Below are 20,205 nucleotides of genomic sequence, written 5' to 3'. Positions count from 1 at the left end.
TGTTCGAAAGGAGTCGTACGGAAATAGTGTGCGAACGGAACGGTTGTAGAAATTGTGAAAAATCTATTGAAAATTTCAGAACCTCCAGTGCACTTTCTTCTACTAATTCCAAACTGAGCAAAATTTTCAACTTTTCAAGTTTTGTTTCATCTGAGAAATTCATATTTCAAGTTAATCGTGGATCATTTTCGCCTCTTTGAGAACTTAGTTTTTTTTATCGAATTCAGAACACTTTGTCGGCTGAGTAATTTGGGCTCAGAAGCAAATCCTTCACTTAACTTAAATTGTTCAATTGAGAGAAAAGTCGGATTTTTTTAAGATCATTCAGTTCTGAAAATTATCCAAAAAAAAGAAACCTCGCGCTATATGCTGATGACACTGCGTTTATGCAACGTACACTGGGTTAAATGCAAGAAAAGTTGAATAAATGGGGAAAATGAAGGAAATCAGCATAAGCAGATGAAAAATTATATCAACGGTTTCAGCGAAATTCCCTGACTGTGTATGTGACCCCGTTTCAATAGAAACTAAATATAAATTTTAAAGAGCTTAGCTTTGAAGATGGATTTTTAAAGAAGACCTTCATTATCTATCTTGGACAAGAAGCGCCCACTTTAATCCGAAATTCGTTTTATGTCAACATCGTTCTTCGATCTTCTCGATTTTCGTGCTTACGTAGCGTGGTTTGTTCAAGCGCGTATCGAGTATAGAAGACCCTGTATATCACACACTCGAAAAGCAGGATTTCTTTGAGTCTTCGTCTTCAAGTTTGTTGACTAAATTTTATTCCTCTGAATATTCTAGATTTTTTTACCTGGAGTTATTTAAAGTGATGACCTGCCAAGGTTGAAAGTGCTTAGCTAATTAACACCTTCAGTTATTGACGAATTACAAAAAATACGCTATGGTTTCTTACTTTGCCCTCTAAGAGACGAAATATATTGGGTGTGTTCTCAAGCTGGAATTCGGATGAAATTCTGTATACTCATTTGTATACACAATTAAAGTAATAATAATGCTATCAATATTTGCAAATGACTGAATGTTCGACTGGCGCTGGACAGTTTTAAATGTAATTAATTGAAAAATTCTGCTCACACGACTGATACAACCATATGAAGCAGCAGGACATACAGGAGGAGTATGAAGCAATGGAACGAAAACGTTTTGCGATCCATGTCGGGTATGTTTGGCAAACGGACTATCGATCATACAAACGTCGCCTAATCTAATCAAACTGTTTGACTCCTAAGTATGTGCAAAGAGCCGAATCTTGAAAAACTGTTGAGACACTTCCTCTGTTCCCTTAAAAAGCGATATTTCCACGACGTTTACAACAATTTGTTTGGTTAATAAATTTCGTTTTGTTCCAATTCCATGAAGGTCGTGCAGGAAATCATCGTGCTGCAGGCGAAAACCTACGATTCCGATGAGGCAGGCCGTAGTGTGGCAAGGTGCGCCGTACCTGCAGATATGTCCCGCCTGTTATCATGCGAAGCCCGGTAAAAATTATGAATGTTGTTTAAGCAGTGTTTGCGATAAGACCGCTCCGCTCTTTACATTAGGTGGAACTTGAGTTACTTCGGGTTTTCCTTCGGTGCCGGCACAACTTATCGTTCATTTCCTGCGGACTTTCAATCCGTTCCAATTTCCTGATTCGGTCGTGTTTGTTTCAGGTAGCGCAACAAACGGACGCTCGATCCAGGCCAGACGTTGCAGTGAAAGAGGAACCGCATCGGACCAGGCCGAAAATCAAAACAACTCCAAAGAAAGCCAAAGTGAGCTCTAGTGCAAGTACAAATGGTGTGATAAGTGAATCGACGCTTCAGGGAAAGTTGTCGGATTTTATTCATCCGGACGATATTATCCAACACTCTAATGGGAAGGTGTATATTAAGAATAAATGCAAATTGTGCAACTTCAAGACAGCGTGGGACAGTGAAATGGCAAAACATGAGAAATATTTTCACACTTTTGGAAGAGATGCAAATGATCGGGCGGTGAAGAAGGCCCCGAGGCCGATTCCCAACCTGATTCCAATTCCGTTTCCAGCTAAAGTAAAGGCGGAATTTCCAGAAAACCGCGAGCCAGCGATGAGCCAGAAGGATATTAACGACATTTGCAGTCGGTCTGGAAATAGTGCGCTAAAAGACTTTGCATCGTTGTTCGGGTCCGAGGACGTGTTCAAGAACCCGACGACTTCAAAAGTACCTGATCTTATTCCCACATCAATATTTCAAGTAGCGAATAAAAACAAGACAATGGACTTTAAGCATAAAAACGCGTCGTTCTTCGACCATCTGAAGGAGAAGTTGGGCGTCGCAACCGGATGCAACCTGATATGTGAGTTGTGCGGCCACGAAAGTAAGTGTTTGACAGAGCAGGCGAAGCACAAGAAGATTTGCGGCAAAGAAATTACCAAAGCTCCCCATTACATACCCATACATAACATTAGTGCGTCGAGGTGCCAACATTGCAGGCAAAGATGCAAGTCGAGTACGGATCTTTTCAATCACCTGCAAACCTGCCAGGATGCCCTAAAGTACCGCAAGCTGGAAGATGATACCTTGTCAGAGCCGGAGAATGAGCTGAAAATTGACGAAGATCGACAAAGCGCAGAGGACGAGTTCGACAACAAGCCACACCCGATGGAAAACAAGGTGTTCGTTTGGAACGACATTATGGTTCCAATGGATATCGATGTGGACGACTCCAATTACGAGTACACAGAAGATCGAATCGACGACAATGTCTCATTGGATTTGTCAGTTAGGACCCAGTCGCCAGTTAACAGTGAAAGTAGTTATTTAGGACAAGAAAACAATAATACCATTAACACCAACAACAATCTTCCCGGGAGCGTTCAGCATTCCCCAGTTCATACTCCCACGACAACGGAAAAGATTCCCACCCATGGAAACGACATTTCGGTTGCACAGCACAAGAGGGTTTTCAAATGCCCGCATTGCACTTTTTGGGCATCGACGGCCTCCCGATTTCATGTTCACATAGTGGGCCATCTTAACAAGAAGCCCTTCGAATGTTCGTTGTGCTCTTATCGCTCCAACTGGAGATGGGACATCACCAAACACATCAAGCTGAAATCGGTGAGGGATCAAGCCCACGAAAATGCGAAAGTATTAATGACCGACGAGACGGGCAGAAGAAACTACACCAAATACAACAAATACCTGACGGAGATACCTTTGAGCAGCCTTCAATCGTCGAGCGAAACCAGCGGGGGTTCGGGAACCCGTCCAAAGAACCATGACAGGAATTCGTCACCATCCACCAGCAAGGGGGACAAATCGAATAAGATGCCAACCAGTGGCGACTTGAATTCGCTGCTGAAGATCTCCAACATTCGGCCACCGCCCGCACTGAGAATGGCAGGCAAGCATTTTCTGGCCAACATCACTCAGGAGAAGAAATCGAACTCGGACAGCAAGCGGACCTTGTTCAAATGCAAAAAGTGCAATTTTAGGTAAGTGATGAATAATGCAGCAATTTGTTTAAATAGCTGGGATGACGTTGCGTGGTTTAAAGCGAACGCTATCTCACGAGCTTGGCATTCGCATTTATTCATTGTTTGCGTTATCATGTTTTTGAGGAATTGTTTTAGAAGGGTCTAGAGGTTATTTATAGACGAATTTGTTCAGTTACTCTTTGCCTTCATTTTTCTACTTGCTGAGTCAACCGTCTTCTAACGCAAAAAATACACGGTGTGAGAAGAGCGCGTTTTTGGATCAAAATGACCAGTAAATTAAGAATAAAATTGCGCTCTAAAATGGCTGTTTTGCATTCAATTTCTCGAAAATTATCATATTATCATAGCAATAACATTATAATTTTTACGGGGGTATTCATGGGGCTGGATTTTGAAAATCGCGAAAATTGTTTGCGTTACCATGCTTTTCCCGAATTCTTCTGCAAGAGCCTAGAGGCTATTACCAAACTATAAAAGAGGTTTATTTAGTTTCTTGTTTTTTTATTCGGTCATTCAACAGTTTTTAGCGCAAGAAAACTTTTTGATGCAAAAGCCTGAAAAGTGTGTTTTTGCACTTATGTAAAAAAAATTGAACTAAAAGTTTTCATGTCAAATTGGCCAAAATGTGAAGATGGAAAAAAACGTTCCCAAAAATGTATCCTTGGGTTCCGATCCCAATTTTGTTATTACAACAAAGGGAACACTAACTTTTTGAGTATTATTGAAGAGGCTCGATATTGAGCACGTTTTTGAAAAATTTAGAGGCATTAATACAAGAATTTGTTTAATTGCTCCATGACCTATTGGCTTATTCCATAGTCGTCTGAAAAATACACGGTGATTCAAAGGAAGTACATATTTTAAGAGCGGATTTTTCGGTCAAAATGAACAGTAAATTACATTTTTATAAAATTATAATAACAATGACTGTAATTTTTGTTCGCGTTATTATGTTTCTGCGGAAATATTTGAGACGAGTCTCAAGATTATTAATAGAAGAATTTGTTCCGTGTTTTTTTGCCTTCATTTTTTTATTTGCTCATTCAACTAACCGTTCTTTTAACAAAAAAAATCTCTGATTCAAAATGCTAAGAAGTAAATTTTTGCACTTAGGTACTTATATTACAAAATATGACCTACATTTTTTTATGTCAAATGACCAGTAAACCACGGTATCAAATTTTCTAAGACTATTGAATACGCTCGATATTTAGACGGCAAAAATTGCTATTTGTGACAGCATGTTTTTGAAAAATTTAGTGACAAAAATTTAATTAAATCTAGTTTCTCTACGCTTCATTTTCTGTCAATAATCTTACCGCAAAAATACACAGTGATTCAAAGTTCAGACAGATATTTTAAGAGTGTGTAGACATATACATAACTGATATCGCATATCTATTAACTGTGATGAAATTTTTGATAACTGGTTTCTATTTTTAAAATAAAAAATTGACTAATTGGACAAAGTAGGCATTTTTAGGACAAGAAATGGAAAAGACAAGGAATTGACTTAAAAATGGATGTAAAACTAAGACCGATATTACAAATAAAAAAAATACATTTAATTGGCCCACGCTTCGAGAATACAATGATATGATGAAAATATGATCATTGAGCTTTGATGGCAAAAATCAGGGCCACATAAATCAACTGAAATCCATTGAAAACTGGGAAAAACGCACTTTAAAAACCTTTTGGAACACTTTTTTTACCTTCTGCTTACTTGGTTTTGTTGGCATTTTTTTATTTTATCGAAAACTAGTGGAAAGTAGAGTTGCTATAAACATAGGTAACCGAATATATCGTTTTCAAGATGCCGGATGTACACATTTTTTAATTACCGTTTTTGTAAAAAAATGCAAATACGTCCAGTGGAGTTCGCAGAAGAATGCGTGCCACAGATTTACTATTATTTATTGTAAAAAATACAACTTGCTGCGTTTACGAGATAAAAAATTTCTTTCCTGTTCATTTATCAGACAAAAAAACTTCACAACAAGAATTTTCTTAGCAAAAAGTAGAAAACTGTTGAAAGCGACCACCTCAAATGCAAGAATCTAATCTTCAAAAAAATTGAGTGAAAGATTTTTGAATAATTTTCAACTACTACTACTTTCTGCATTTTGGAAACGTTACATTTCCGGGCTTATTTTTATAATTTTTTTTTCGTGAAATAACCTGATAAATTACTTCATTATCTATAGCCGCGTCTATCCGATGGTTTTTCAAACACTATCGATAATGAAACTGGTGAGTTTTCCCGGTTTTTAGGCCGTCGAAAAATGGAATTTCTTCCTTTCGAATGGAAAGCGATAACATAAAGTCTCAAAAGAGTCCACTTTCAAAACTTTTGGCGTTTTTAAACCATATTTTCGGTTGTGGATGTATGTGAAAAAACCAAGGCTGGCCAGTATCGATCATTAAATAATCAATTGAACCCTTTTAAGTAACTTTAATGATAACATTTTTAGTTTACTTTTACTACCTTATTTAACGACCGTTTTAGTGCGACTTCCAGATTACAGATATCCACGATCAAAATAAAACAGATAATAATTAATCGATCTACTTATTTACTGAACTCAAAAACTTTGTATTTTAATTTTTCCAAATAAATGCAAGTTTTCAAACTGAATAAAACTGATTAACGTGCTGTTGAAAAACTAAAAAAACAAACATTTAAACTCTCTTTAACAAAAAAAAGTGTGAAACGGAAAGGAATTCAACAAATGCGGCATTATCGTAAGCATTCGTCATCAAGGGAAGTGTTTGCTTGTTCTTAAATAAAGATAATTCCGTAACTTCATGTTCGATTAATTGCAACATTGTTACTTTACATTGTAATCTATCCGAAAATGTTTAGTAAAGCGGAGATGTATGCACATCTTTCTTCACATATTTTGCCGCATAATTTTAATTTCATAATAATTCAAGTCATATTTTTAATGCATGCAAATACATATAGATTATTTATAAAAATAAAATAATACGCGTCTTCTGCCATTAAAACAAATTAAGAATGATTTTGCACTTTTTGTGAAGAAACCTTTGCATTTAATTATGATGAGAAGAAGTCATTGTGGTTACCAATTATCAGATTATCTTAATTATTACCGAAGTTAAATACCGGAAATGCAGAATAATATGTATACTTATTAGCTATAAATGCTTCTTATCTAATTGTGAGCGTTTCATTAAATGACCGAATGAAATACACGCTATTCTCCGTTTCCAACCGGCCAATGTTACAATATTAAATAAGGATCAATCTTTATACGGGTGACATTTTCCATTATGCTAAAGATGCTGCTAAACTTGACATTTATTAGACAACATCCACGACCTTCACCTGTATGTGTTAAATGATATGATAATTATTATTACACTATACGCCCACCATACTTAGGAAATTTGTTATGAAACTTGCAATATGTTTGAACGTTTATTTAGCCCAGATCTTGAGATACTCTGTATCTGTATTGTTGCAATTACACAATTTCTTCAAGTTAACAACTTTTTTCTTGGAGATAAATGTGATTTTTTCAAAATCTCGTTCAGACCTTGGTCTAGTCTAGTCCAAACTAGTGTCAATAGTCTTTTTTGGCCAAAATCATGCACTAATTTGGTTGCGCTCCAAAAAAAGCGTCACTTGATCAAAATGCATCATCATTTGGCTGGGATTTATAACATTTGCATAAAAGGTCAGGGCTGTATCTACTGTTTTTATTGTGTTGATAACTGATTACGCTTTTAAAATCTCTGAGGAAATATTTTAAAAAGCCAATAGTAAAAGAAACTGCGGAGAGTTTTCGGACGTTTGGAATCTGGGGAAAAATGGTCTTTGCTTAACGCAATCACCACCTCTGAAGATCGGTGATACTCGTGCTTGTGAAACGTCAGACAAAAAGTCCATTTCATGACCTAAAAGCCTAAAAGCACGAAAAACTCACCATAGCTGCGAAAATGTTTTTTGATACACTGCAAAGTTAAACTTCACATATCTTGTGTCTTATTTACTTCCTGTGTTGTTTGCAATTTTATTTTGTCGATGCATTTTTACCTTTTCCCTTCAACTTTTCTTTGATTTTCTAATTCGCTTGTCTAGGAATATGTCTTGTCGATTTCGGCAGCTTCATGGTTATCTTCGATTATTAATTTGACCTCTTGTATGTTTGCTGTCCTCATTATTGTTTTCCCAAGGTAGTAAACCTCAAGGCTCCTTACAGTTTCGTTATCTGCTTATCGGGGTGTTTTAAAGTCGTTGATATATTTTCAATTTCTTTGTGTTCCTCTGCGTATTTTTCTTTTTTATTTTTGAAGCAGTTTCCATTTTTCCTGGTTGTGGCGCGCTTTTAAAGCTTTCGAATTGGCCTCAATTTTGTAACAAATACACCTTGAATTAAGAAAAAACTTGCGATAAGACTTGCCAAGATAATCAACTTTAACCAAATATAATAAAATCGATAAGAGTTATTTTCTTTTCCACTTTAATCCCCAACTAAAGAATCGATTCGATTACTCTACTCGGCTTTGGCAGTTTAATTCGTTGCATTTTAAAAACTTTGCCTTTATCGGTTCGTAACAATGAAATTTCAAAAGTACTTTAAGACGTCTTATCACCAAAGAACAATATACATTTTTAATTGCAAAACGTATTATTGCTTGTTTCGGTTTTCCATAAATTTCAATCCTTATCAGGTGAATGTGGCATGAAATCAATGTGGTTTTTTTCTTGGTGATAACAGTATAAGTACTTTCGTGGAAATTGCTGTAAAAAACTTTAAGTGTATGGTTGTTCTTTCGCTCAAGGTTTCCCCATTTGTACTGTTGCGTTAATTAAGTGCTRGCGATAATTAGTCAAGTTTAGTCCYGAGTAGTTTGCGGWATGTKGAAAACAGTTTAATCGCAAAAACACACATACAAGAACACTTTTTTTAACTRGATWSAATAAGCGAACTTGARCTMTTTGTTGAGCAATATTGTTTGATGCGGCATGCAACAGTTAAGCATTGAAAAGATTSGGATGTTTTTAGTGGAACTTGAAATGMTAGTTTTATGTGTAAAATAGTAAAAAGTTAAATGTTTAGCAGGGTCTCATTGAGTGAATTTTCGGGAGTTAGCGCAGTGATGCCGGCTTGGTGCGCCAATCCAWCGCACCGGCACAGTAACTCACAGTTACAGTGTCGGTGACGGTGCRAAAAAACAGGTGGCGTCATCTTTCAGTCGATATTGCAATTTAAAAAAAMACAGGCAAAACTAAAACTCTTGCCTTTTTTTTTAAGCAATAAACATAAAAGTGGAACCCATATTTGCATATCTGAAACGGTTCTTTGGAGACAGTCGCCCAAAATATTACCAGAGTATAAAATTTTCTTGKGAAGRAATCAATGGCTTARTCGGATCCAAATCCACACTGTCAGTAAGCGGATGCTTCTCGTATTGAATACTGGAACCCAAATTTCCAKATCTGAAGCGTYTCTTAAGCGAAAAGCTTTAGATGAGCTTGATAGAAAGCGGCTTAAAAATACAAAGCCGCTCAAAATATTCCCAAARTTWAAAAAATCTACTAAACTACCAAAGAATAGTTTAWTGGATAGCAAATCCACGCTACGAGTYAGTTGAACGGGAATTAGGGCTAAAGTAATCCTACWTTTKCYACCCATGAATCGTCAAGAAGTTCACTACACTTTTACAAACTACCACATTTGCCATAAGGGCCACAATRTTTCTTTCCATCTAAGAATRCGATCATCGACCAATTTCGTACACTGCCGGTAGCAAAATGAACATTCACAAGTCAACAACAACTAAACGAAAAACGCTCCAAACGCCGATATTTTACTTATTTAATTTTAAATTTAAAGCAATTCACATTTGCCTGAATTTCACTCAGCTGCAGTGTTTAATGCACAACGCCAAAACTAAAATTAATAATCGAATTAATGTTGTTTTTCTAAAAATATTGACTAATCAAAAAACGCTAACAAGAAATCACCTAAAAATTAAACTGTTGCTCAATTTCCGAGCGATGATAGAAAATAGAACCAATGAAATTTCAACTAACTAAAAATGTCCTTTAAGATTTCAAGGAGTATTCCGCCACAATCGCAATTCGAGGTGCGGCGCAATGAGGCGCTAACTCACAGAGCGGCATCAACTCAACACAGTGTTACCCAGTCCTAGTCCCTTTCCCCCAAGTTTTTATTATGTCCTGGTCAGATGATTGATAATTCGTTTGTAGTTCTGCAGTGGCAGTAGTTCTGGTTATTGAAGAAACACTTTCCTCAAAGTCAATTTCCAACAATAATTTTACTGGGAACATTTAAGTTTGCATGAATTTTTAATGATAATAACTGTGTATTTGCCGGTAAACGGTAAGGTAAACGCATACAATTTAACACTGTCAGCCAAGCAGTTCGTTGCAATACATCAAGATCTTGGTCGAAAGTCCAATAATCTTGCAATTAAAAAAATGAGTTTCAATGCTCAAAGATACGAATCGAACTAGTGCATAATTATCGGCCCATTATTGGCCGAACGTCACTAATAAGAGCAAGAACAAAAACTGGAAATATCTGTTTTACGTGTCACATGTGAAGTGGTCAAGAAATTAAGGTGCCAAAGATCAGTTTTTAGTCCATCGGTAGCGATTAAGTGCAATTTAGCTAATTATTCCTCCGTGTTTGAAAGCGTTTCTTTCGTGGCAACAACTAATGATTGCGCTGGTCAGAGTGTAACACCAATTAACAGTTTTGCGGATCGTCGTTCATCAAATTAATGCTGGTTTTATTGGATTTGTAGAGATGCATCCAGGGAAATTCTTCTGCAGCATGTGAAGGGCCACTATCAACACCAGGAGCATCTGGATGAGCAGGAACAACTGATGCAGTCCGCAGTGGCAGCTGCAGCCCACTTGACTGTCACTCCTTCACCGTTGTCTTTGGTAACTGGATCGGGTGCTGCAGGCGGATTGTTCTCGTCGCAGGAATTAAGTTTAAGGGGTACGAGTCCTGATAGAGACGAGGCAAGTGTAAATAACAGCCCCGCGACGAAGGGCGACCCCACCATTAATGCGCCCTTTCGTTGCGGCCATTGTAATCAAGGTTCTAACTGGAAGCATGTCATTCAGGTATACTAACCCTGCTTACTAACCGTACTAATGTGTTTGTCGCTTATTTTTTGTCTTGGGTAACATCTTATCGGCAGAAGAAACGCGCCCAAAACTTCCCAAAAAAGTTTTTTCTGGTTGTAAGATTTCCTGCATGCTTGGCGGCTGGGTTTTGTGTTGCATGTGTCTCACAATAAATCATTTTTAATATCAAATCAACTGCACTTGAGTAGTAAATGAGGCCGTTTTGAACATGTTATTTTATTCAAATTGAGGATTTCAAACTGGCTGAGTTTTTGTTCAACACCTTTCACAACTTGTGTACTTTCGTACTTGCCGAATTGCCTGAAAACTCACCAGTTTCATACAAAGGCGCAAAAACTTAAATATTTTACAACCTAAGGAATTATTAGAAAAACTCATTGAACCCCTTATTTGGTACCCAAGAAGGATGACATCATTGCAGCACTTAAAGCGCTTCTTTTTATCGCTCCATAGTCTGGACTATCAATGTGAATGCCATTCACGTACTGGTTGATCCTTTTTCAGTGTCATCATGCAAAAGTTTTTATGCATATTCATTGGGCAATGTTAATGCCACGGTTGAAGTGTGTTGAAAAAACTACTCGTCCATTTTACGTCGTTTGTTGCAGTTGAAAAAAGCGAAGCGCAATTACTAAGCTGAAATATTCGCAAAGCATATTCTGTAACTGTTCAAACTCGCCCCTGGCCAAGAAAACACCCGGTGTTAATCGCGATTGCAAATTCCGTTGAAACATGAGCTTTTTGTCCTCCGTACTCAAGTACTCAAGTGTTGATCAATTTTATCAGGCTGATTGTTTATTTGCATTATTCTAATGCAAATATTGCAATTTCAACTAGTCACTCAAACCAGAAATAATGTGGTGTCTCTAACATGTGCAAAGTCATTTTCTTGTCGAAAAATCCTTTTGCATTAATAGCGAAAGTTGTCGCGAAGCTTTTCAGTCAACGCAGGGCCTGTAAAATAGATACTTAGTTGAAAACTTTCAAGGCAACTAAATTGGGCATTTTATTCCGCCAATCGATTCAATTTATCCTCCAATTGCTTATTTGCTGGCAAAACTGAACGTTGTTAATTTAAGTCTAATGGTCGGCGTTCAATTGCAATATTCGATTTTCATTGTCGATTCCCTCAATAAATAACCAGAAAAGTTGAGCCAAATTCCCCGATGACGAAAACTGTTTAATCTTGAGCCTTATCATGTCTTTGTCTTGCGTTCTTTAATTATTTACCGAGTGTAAATTTCAACTAATCACTTATCAGTCCTTAATCTGCTTTACGATGTTTAATCTTGTTTTCTTGCTAAAAACACTTGTGAGCGGTTTCCATGTGAAAAATATCATCTCAAAAGAATTGGCTACAATTTATTCTTGGTTATGCAATCAAGAAAACGTAATATTACTATTATTTTAATAAATAATTATATTTGCCCAAGAAAATTACATTCAGCCAGCCGTCTTTCATTCTATTGTTGTTCGGATGATATCCTGTGATGGGCGTCAAGCGAGCGTTTCTGCTGGATTTTTTTCATATACGTAATATCATGACGTCTAACGTTCGAATTACCTACACATCTATTTTTTTATTGTCTGTGTACTTGATCACACCCCGTAGCTAATGTGCCGTAATCGGTCCGTCGCCATGGAGACCCATGTGCTTTTGACTGGCCTTCTTGTCATACCAGGACGAATCGCCTATTTCGTGATCGATCAGGACATAAAAAAATTAATCATCAATTCTGCTTTTACGTGATGAATTTATTTTGGTGACACCATTAGCTGAAATTATGTCTAAATAAAAAAATGCATTCGTATTAATTAATCGATATGAAAAAAATCAAAAATTGTCCTTTTCTACGAAATACACTAAGCCTCAAGCCGTGTTATCTAATGCACATCGTCGTTGTAAATAATTCTTTGAAGCGGTTTTAAGAAGTGTGATTATTGAAAAGACTTATGATAAGATACCAACAAGTATAATCTACCAAATTGATGATTTTGCAATGGCTGTAATAAATATTAGAGAATTGGTTTAGATGCAACTAAAAATAGAATTGGTTCTGTTGAAATTGTCTCCAACTGAACCACATTAACCAATGCGAAGTCGGGTGCAATAATTGGGTACCAAGTACAATCGTAAAAAAATACAATACCCGGCATTATTTGTGGTCGAACGATGGGCAAGCATTAAAAGAATGAAGAATGTATTTATTGCATTAGTTAATAAGGTAGTTAGTGTGCTGGCATCCTTGGAATATGGTCTTGTATGAGGTTTTTCTCCGTTTATGCATCGAAGTATTCAATGTTAATTATTTTTATTGGGTTTAACCTTTGGCGTAATTTAGGCAGCATGCTTATTGCGAAATAGTGAGGAGTATTTGATGTAGGATAAGACTCCTCATTTGCACTTAAAGACACCAATATATGAACTAATTAATAAACTAGGTCATTTTTATTTTACCTCGTAAAGATTAATTATAGAGGTCAAGACCTGCTTAAGTACTGAATAGGCATTAGAATAATCTAGGCGGAGTTCATTTACGAACACATTTGCAATTTTCCGCACACCGTAAGCTCAGTTTAACTGAAACTGCTGCAGCGGTTTGTAATAAATAAATTTAGTGACAAATTTAAATGCGCAAAGTAAACATTGTGTGTTTACAGAATAGCCGATTAAAAAAATTCAAGTACTAAAAGCCGCAACGAGTGTGTCCCAAAATAACTAAACGATCCCAAACCCATTAGAAATGAGACGTAAAGCAACATTGGTCGTTGGTGTTTTAAAGTAAATCGAATTTATTACTTTAAGGTTCATATAAGATTTTAATTAACGTTTGTGGGGGGTCTTTTATTTTCCAAACAAACTCCAGAGTGGTAAACCCCTCTGGGTTTGGACGTTTTTCTTTTAAAATCCTTAATGGTTTTTTAATGAAGCTTATATACAGATCTGAAATTGTATTTCAATTGTTATGAGGCGAGATTTTCCAATTTTATGGCACTTTTTCTCTTGATAATGTTTTTCCTTTAATATCACCTTTTTCTATAGTTCCCTTATCAATTGTGAAAAATAAATTTACTGCAATTTTTAAGTATACAAACAGCTTGATCTTGCTTTTAATATGTATCAATTTGGATTCCACATCTGTATTTATAATGTGCTAATTTCCAGTTATACCCATTTTTCTGCCTAAAAATGTTATTCTCTAATATTTTGTCAGTTTTTCTCTATTTTTGTATTCAAATATTTACATTTTATACGGGCTTTCCCGTCCAAGTTTAAGAAACTGGTGATGCAAAGAAAGAGTAAACCATACCACATAGTGGCATTTTCTTCAGTAAAAACTCTTAAAATTAAGTTAAAATCGATTTACAATCAGTAGCAACATTAAGTTTCTTGCAAAAATTATATTTGTTTTTTTTGTAAACTTGCTTTCATATGCATTTTACACCACAAAAAATATAAAGCGGGACATTTGGAAAACAGTGAAACTGTAAATTGGGATTTTTGATCCAAATATACAGAGCGTCCCACTATATTAAGCTGCTCTGCTAACGGTGTGTTTTGTTGAAAGTGGCACTAGATTTTAGGGAAAGACGCTTCGTTTTTTTACAATTTTTCATCCCATTTTTACAATATAATATAGAAATAAATATAATAATAAATACGGGACATATTTTCTAGAAAAAACTATTCAAATGAAAGACGAAAGTGAAACAAATATATTAGTTCGATTCTCGTGTTTTTCTGGAAACTGCTGACAAGACCGAAGAGAAATGTATATTTACCAAGCATATTTGCACAATGGGATATATTCCATGCAATTATCAAGCCCACGCCCTTAATTCCGTGTTTGTAAAATTACAAATTATATTGAGGGACATTTATTGAAGCGACACTAACTTGATAAATGGCTGGAAACACATCAAACACAAATCACTTTGTTAGTAGTAAAAAGAACTGCCTGCTTCTTGGACTCGACTGCTCAGTTTGAAACGCTTCTTTCGCATCTTCGTAACGAAAAAACTGAATACTTATGAGATTTGTTTGTTTCAGCGACATTGCAGATTGAAGCACAACGGCGATATCAGAGTGGTAAGCACTAAGAACGGACAGGAAAAAATCGAAATCGATGAGCAACTAGACGAACCAGACGACATCGAAGTGATTCAAACCGGCTCCTTCAAATGCACCTTCTGCCCCTACAGCAACGACAATCAGGATTGGTTCGAGCAACACTTGGCCGGCCACATGCAGCCACCTGAAGACGCCTTCAGTTGTAATGTTTGCCAGTATGGAACTGTTGACGAAAATGAGTTTTACGAACATTTGAGATTGCATACGGCCATATCCAGTGACTCCGAAAGTAAAAAGTTTCGCTGCGGCCTTTGTCCTTATGATACGAATTCCAAGTCCCAGTTCATGCATCATAGGCAGTTTCATAAGGATAGAGGCGGACAGTATACGTGCAATTACTGTTCCTATAATGTGAGCAAAAAGCACCTGTTGCACCAACATCTCAAAGTGCACGGGATTAGCGTGTCCCCTTCCAAGCTGAGTGGAGATGCTGTCGATCTAGGAGAGATGAGCGATGATTTAGAGCCTGCTGCAACACAGTCCTATATGGATTCGTCTCAATTTCCTGATATTCCACTAGTATGGGTTTCAAAGGACGGGAAGTTTTCAAAGATGTTCAAATGCAGGTACTGCCCTCACATCAATTTGAGGAAGGTCAATATTCACGAGCATGAAAAAATGCACAGTACGCGAGAGAAAATTCCATCCTCGACCAGAATTAGTGATATCGAACACCGATGTACCGAATGCAACTACGTGTGCAACAATGCAGGAGTGCTTTCTTCCCATTCGAAAGTGCATCAGGGCCTGTACGGGGTTGTGCACTGTCTAGTAGATCTAACCAAGTCTGACGAAGAGCAAATTACCGAACTCACTAAAGCCCTCAGTTCAGTAGCAGAAGGAATCGACACATCTCAATTCCTGGAAGTGGAGATGGAGGAGGTTGACTCAACGGAAGAATTGATTCACTTTTGCAAACACTGCCCCGCCAGATTCCTCAAAGAAACCGAATTTAACATCCACGGCCAATTCCACAACTCCGAATTGGACTTCAAGTGCGATCATTGCAGTTATGCTGCAGACAACGAGCACTATTTAACTTCGCACCTACAGGTACATACGTCAGAATATCAAGACAGAACGAAGAAGTTGAGGCAACTGCATTCAACCAGTCCTTCTCATCCGGAACCGAACGTGAAGGCGAAAGATTCTTCGAACGACGAGGTGATTTGGGGCGTTTCAGAAGATCAAAGAAATAATATTTTAGCATCCTTCCTCAGCAAACCCTTGAAATCGACTACGACAGTGCCATTATCCGGAACGGACTTGTTCCAACAGCGATCTGAGGCGCAGCAGAGGCAACTGGCTCAAGGTATAAAAACAGAACTGAATGCCGAAGACAATCAAGGCAAGCGAAAAACGCCCGATCGCCAGTTTGCAGAGTTTAGGCATGGAAATCCGGATTTCATCTACCAACCCCATATAAAAAATGGAATAATGAAGGAGAAAAGATATAAATGTCACAAATGCCCCAGTGCTTTTGAAAAACGCGATCAATACAACGCCCACCTGGCATTGCATGGGTCGAAGCAACGATATAATTGCGAACATTGCGACTATTCGGTTCAGCACAGCCATAGGTTTGCCCAACATTTAAAGGAGCATAAGTTCAGTGATGATGCTCATGCTGCGAAGAAAACAGCAAACGAAAGTGAAGATATTGATGAAGGAGACGAAGCGATGGAAGTGGCAACCGATGACGTTAAAAAGGAATTGAGTGTGGCAGAAAACCCAATGGATGATACCCTCCAAAATCATGTTTCATCTTCCACTGGAGAAGAGAAAAAGTCTTTCCTCTGTCCGTATTGTCCTTATGCAATTGGGCGGAAAGATTGCCTGGACAACCACTTAAAACGACACGAATGTGTGTCTGGCGTGAAAAGTACCTACTCTTGCGAACACTGTGATTACTCCGTGCCACAGGCCAATGTTTCGAGAGACCACGAAAAGTTACATTTTGTACCAAATAAATCCAACCACTTGAATGGTTACATGATATGTGATAACTTAAAATTAACCTCCTCCCACTTAGATAAGGATGAAGACGAACATGTTATTTTCGAGGAAAGCAGTGGCCAGTCTTTGGACTGGATCAAGAAGGAAGAGAAATTTAATAATAATAAAGGTGAAACGCAATTATTAGATGTACAAACTGGGGACTTAGCTGTTAAGAAAGATGTTAGTGATTTAAAAGTAGAGAAAACTAATTTTGAAATGGAAGTAAATTAGTCAGACTTCTAGTGATGATACTTTATCAGGTAAATAACTTAAATAAATAATATACATATATTAACAATGTTTGCCTTTTAGTCATAGAATAGAGGTATTTTTACAAAGTATTTTCACACTATGGTAGCACTAGAAGATAATCGTATTTGTAGTATTATATTATAATTACCACTTCATGTATATACTTATGTTTTGCTCGACGGAGTATTAATTTTTCTTTAGATGGGTTTTAATGCCAAAGCATTTAATGCCAAAATTTGCCATAATCTTGTTGTTTATTGTTTACAGATAAAAATAAATGAGTTACCGAAATTACGTTTTTTTCTTGTATCTACAAACCCAAAACAGCGTGTTATCATATATTTACAAAACATAAAATAACCAAAAAAATCCCGCAAGACTTACCATATACAGAGTGTAAAATATTTGCGCGCCACATTTCTAGGATTGAACAGAATGTGCTGATTCTACAAGAAAATACTGTGTTTACCGGCCGCGTGATGGGTTAAAAAAATTCCACTGTCAAAAAATATCTTAAAATACCACATTGAGTCAATAACAAAAAAGCTAAAATAAAATCTCCAGCGATCTTAAGAAAATAAGTAATTTAATTTGATTTAAGGAAAATATTTTATGTAAAGATAAAACAATTTCTTCTGCTTCTACTTCTGCAGAAAAACACCAAAACGCACATAAAACTTTTGGGCAGTCACGTAGTGAACATCACCAATAAAACAAAAAGCGTTCACATTTTTTTAAAATTTCATCAATAAAATTAAATTAATAAAACTAAGCAATCAAATTATCATAATTGTAGTCACATTCTAAAACTGTTCGCGTACAAATAAAAATATAAATTTGCCTCCAGATTTTTACAAATTGCCGACTAGGCAAGACTCATCGTCCAAAATTGTCGACATTAACTGTTTGTCTTTAAGAGCATCAGAAACCTCGTTTTCATTCCACTCTAGCGACACTTTGTGCATTCTTGGCTCCTTTTTCCTTATCACTCTGATAATTCCTTTGGTCTCAATCAAATCGCACAGACCCGCAAACTCAGCCTGATCTACTGCTGTGACATTCCGCTTCTTACACACTCGCGAATACACTTCATGAAGCCTTCCCACTGTTATGTCCTTGTTCTTGGCTTTTCTACGCATTAAAAGTAGCGTGCAGATGATAATTTTTTGCTGCAAAGGAAAGGCTTCCTCACTATCCACAGTTAGATTTTGCGTGGTACCATAAACGTTATTTAACACACTTACAACTTCTTGTAGGTTGACCTTTTTTGTGCCATTTTCTGTTGGTTTGAGGTCAGCAGTGAAATTCTCTACCGATTTCAAAATATCGCTTGTTTTGTTTTCGTCAATGAGTTCTACCACTCGTCGCCCGATATCAAGTGCTCGACGCACGTCGCCCGATATAGAAGCTACCTTACCTGCAAGCATCTGGATGGCGACAGAAGAAAAAACTTCAAAAACTCCTGCTGCCTTTAAACGCGAAGTGAAAATGCAGACTATTTGTTCTTTAGTGTATGGGGCAAAATGCAAGAGCTTCGGTTTGAGGTCGCATCGAGCCTGCAGCCTGGGGAGTGTCCGATCAGTTAAGTCTAAGGCATTGGCAATACCGACTAAAATAATTTTCGAATCCAATCTGGACGGCCATTCAAATATTGTATAGAGAATTGAATGGTTCTTGGTTTCCAATTGGTCAATTTCATCTAACACAATCAATCTGCAAAAATTCACATGTTGAATTATGGCAGAAGTACACACATTTGCTACTTACATCGGTTTGTGCTTTTTCTTCAAATACCTTTCAAAGGCAGATAGATTGTCTTTTTCAGATTTTCCATTCACTTTGATACACAGTTCTTTATTTAATCTTGAATACACTGATGTTGCTGATTTTATGCTCGTACAGTTGATATAGATCTTCTGAATTAGTGAGGAAATCTGTAAAAATTCAATTTGATGTTGTAATTACAAAGGACACTATGAGAAATGGCATAAAAGCAACTCCTAGAAGTGATTTAATTACTATTTCGACTAATTAACTACTTACGCCTTTGTCTTCCAGAATTAAATTCAAAGATGCTGTTTTGCCAGTCCCTGGAGGGCCGCTAATATAAATCGACCCGGAGGTGCCATTTTCTATATGCTCTTCTATAAAATTCCTAATGTCCTCAATTTCCTTTTCCCTGCCTGGCATGTCTGTGGGAGTCTGACTATGTAGAGCGCGTCTGGCATTTTGATACTGAGTTTTCGGCTTTTCAAGCTGCTCAGCAGCCTCATTTTCCAGCTTTTCAACGCCTTCCTCTTGGTTACATGCTTCGAACAAGCTTTTTTTCGTATTCGTGCTCCTCGGCTTTTTTACCGGACTTTTCAAGGAGAGGTTTTTAAACAGTGAACTTGGGGTTTTTACGCTATCAACATCAGTGGCATGGGTTCTTGTCTGTTTCGGAGGAGTGACTGAACTGATGTAACCATATTCGACCTCGCAGCTGGCTTTATGCTTCGTCGGAGTCTTTTGTAGATCTGCAGCTTTAGGAAAAGTAACCGCTGCTTCATTTCTAAGACTACAGCCCTTATGTTCTGAGGTGGGGCTCTTTAATGAGTCTGCTTTTTTCGTCATCAATTTTCGGGCCGAGGATCGTGTCAGTCTTGTCGAAGAGGCCATTTACGAGTTTATATCGTTCTATGCACTAGAATTTTGTTGCTGTGTTAAAACTGCTGCACAAAGCTATTTAATAATTGTTGTTTTATGACTTATAACCTACAACTACATGTAAACACTAAACATGTGGTACGTGGTTGCAAAGTGTACTAATTTTTTCTTGGCTTACTTCCAAAGTGAAAAATATGCTCAAGGAGTTTTACGATTTTCTATGTCCATTAATTAAATGTCAATGTGAGCCTTTACTAGAGAGATATACTTGGTGGAATATTTTGTTTGTTTAGATAGCAAATTCTTTTAATGATTTTTCAATTAGCTCGACTCTGAATAAACTGACCACTTGGCAAAGGGGTGACCTACATATTGAATTTTCCCTCGCTTTTCAGATTAGCTTTTTTGAAGAAAACTATCCAAGGCAAATGTTTTAATAAAGGTTCATTTAATATATAAAACCTATATACACTCTACTAGACGATAAATGTAGGAAATTTAGACACCGCTTTCAACGAAGTGAACTTAATTTGA

General features: G+C 37.0%; 2 protein-coding genes across 6 annotated transcripts in view; one reads left to right on the top strand and one right to left on the bottom strand.

Annotated features, from left to right (window-relative positions):
• LOC109546707 (zinc finger protein 91) overlaps positions 1–17,316 on the top strand; it is a 55,777-nt gene extending 38,461 nt beyond the window's left edge. For 3 of the 5 annotated variants that reach the window (XM_019917776.2, XM_019917779.2, XM_019917778.2), the window contains 3 exons: positions 1,677–3,484; positions 10,292–10,619; positions 14,695–17,316. In XM_019917776.2, coding sequence (XP_019773335.2) covers positions 1,677–3,484; positions 10,292–10,619; positions 14,695–17,004 — 4,446 coding nt within the window. In that variant the 3' untranslated portion in view covers positions 17,005–17,316. Of the gene's footprint in view, positions 1–1,306; positions 1,503–1,676; positions 3,485–10,291; positions 10,620–14,694 lie in introns of those variants that run through there. The other 2 variants (XM_019917781.2, XM_019917780.2) reach the window with 2 other exon arrangements.
• LOC109546708 (cell division control protein 6 homolog) lies at positions 17,048–20,034 on the bottom strand. Its single transcript, XM_019917782.2, has 3 exons — positions 19,069–20,034; positions 18,793–18,959; positions 17,048–18,738 (listed from the first exon to the last, which is right to left on the bottom strand). Exons 1-3 carry the CDS (start codon positions 19,681–19,683, stop codon positions 17,877–17,879), a joined length of 1,644 nt encoding a protein of 547 aa, XP_019773341.1. The 5' UTR covers positions 19,684–20,034; the 3' UTR covers positions 17,048–17,876.
• Positions 20,035–20,205: the final 171 nt, after the last annotated feature.

This window comes from Dendroctonus ponderosae, unplaced genomic scaffold, assembly GCF_020466585.1.
Source record: "Dendroctonus ponderosae isolate FM_Combo_2020 unplaced genomic scaffold, Dpon_F_20191213v2 Dpon_F_20191213_3, whole genome shotgun sequence".
NCBI classification, from domain to species: domain Eukaryota; kingdom Metazoa; phylum Arthropoda; class Insecta; order Coleoptera; family Curculionidae; genus Dendroctonus; species Dendroctonus ponderosae.
This window is presented reverse-complemented; position numbering and strand designations above follow the sequence as displayed.

What these genes read in the sequence shown, in the direction of transcription:
- LOC109546708 (XM_019917782.2), bottom strand. Translation starts at nt 19,683, where the DNA reads ATGGCCTCTTCGACAAGACTGACACGATCCTCGGCCCGAAAATTGATG. An exon ending in TAATTCTGGAAGACAAAGGC is followed by an intron (nt 18,960 to 19,068) that starts GTAAGTAGTTAA and finishes GAATTTTTACAG; the next exon opens with ATTTCCTCACTAATTCAGAA. An exon ending in AAGAAAAAGCACAAACCGAT is followed by an intron (nt 18,739 to 18,792) that starts GTAAGTAGCAAA and finishes GAATTTTTGCAG; the next exon opens with ATTGATTGTGTTAGATGAAA.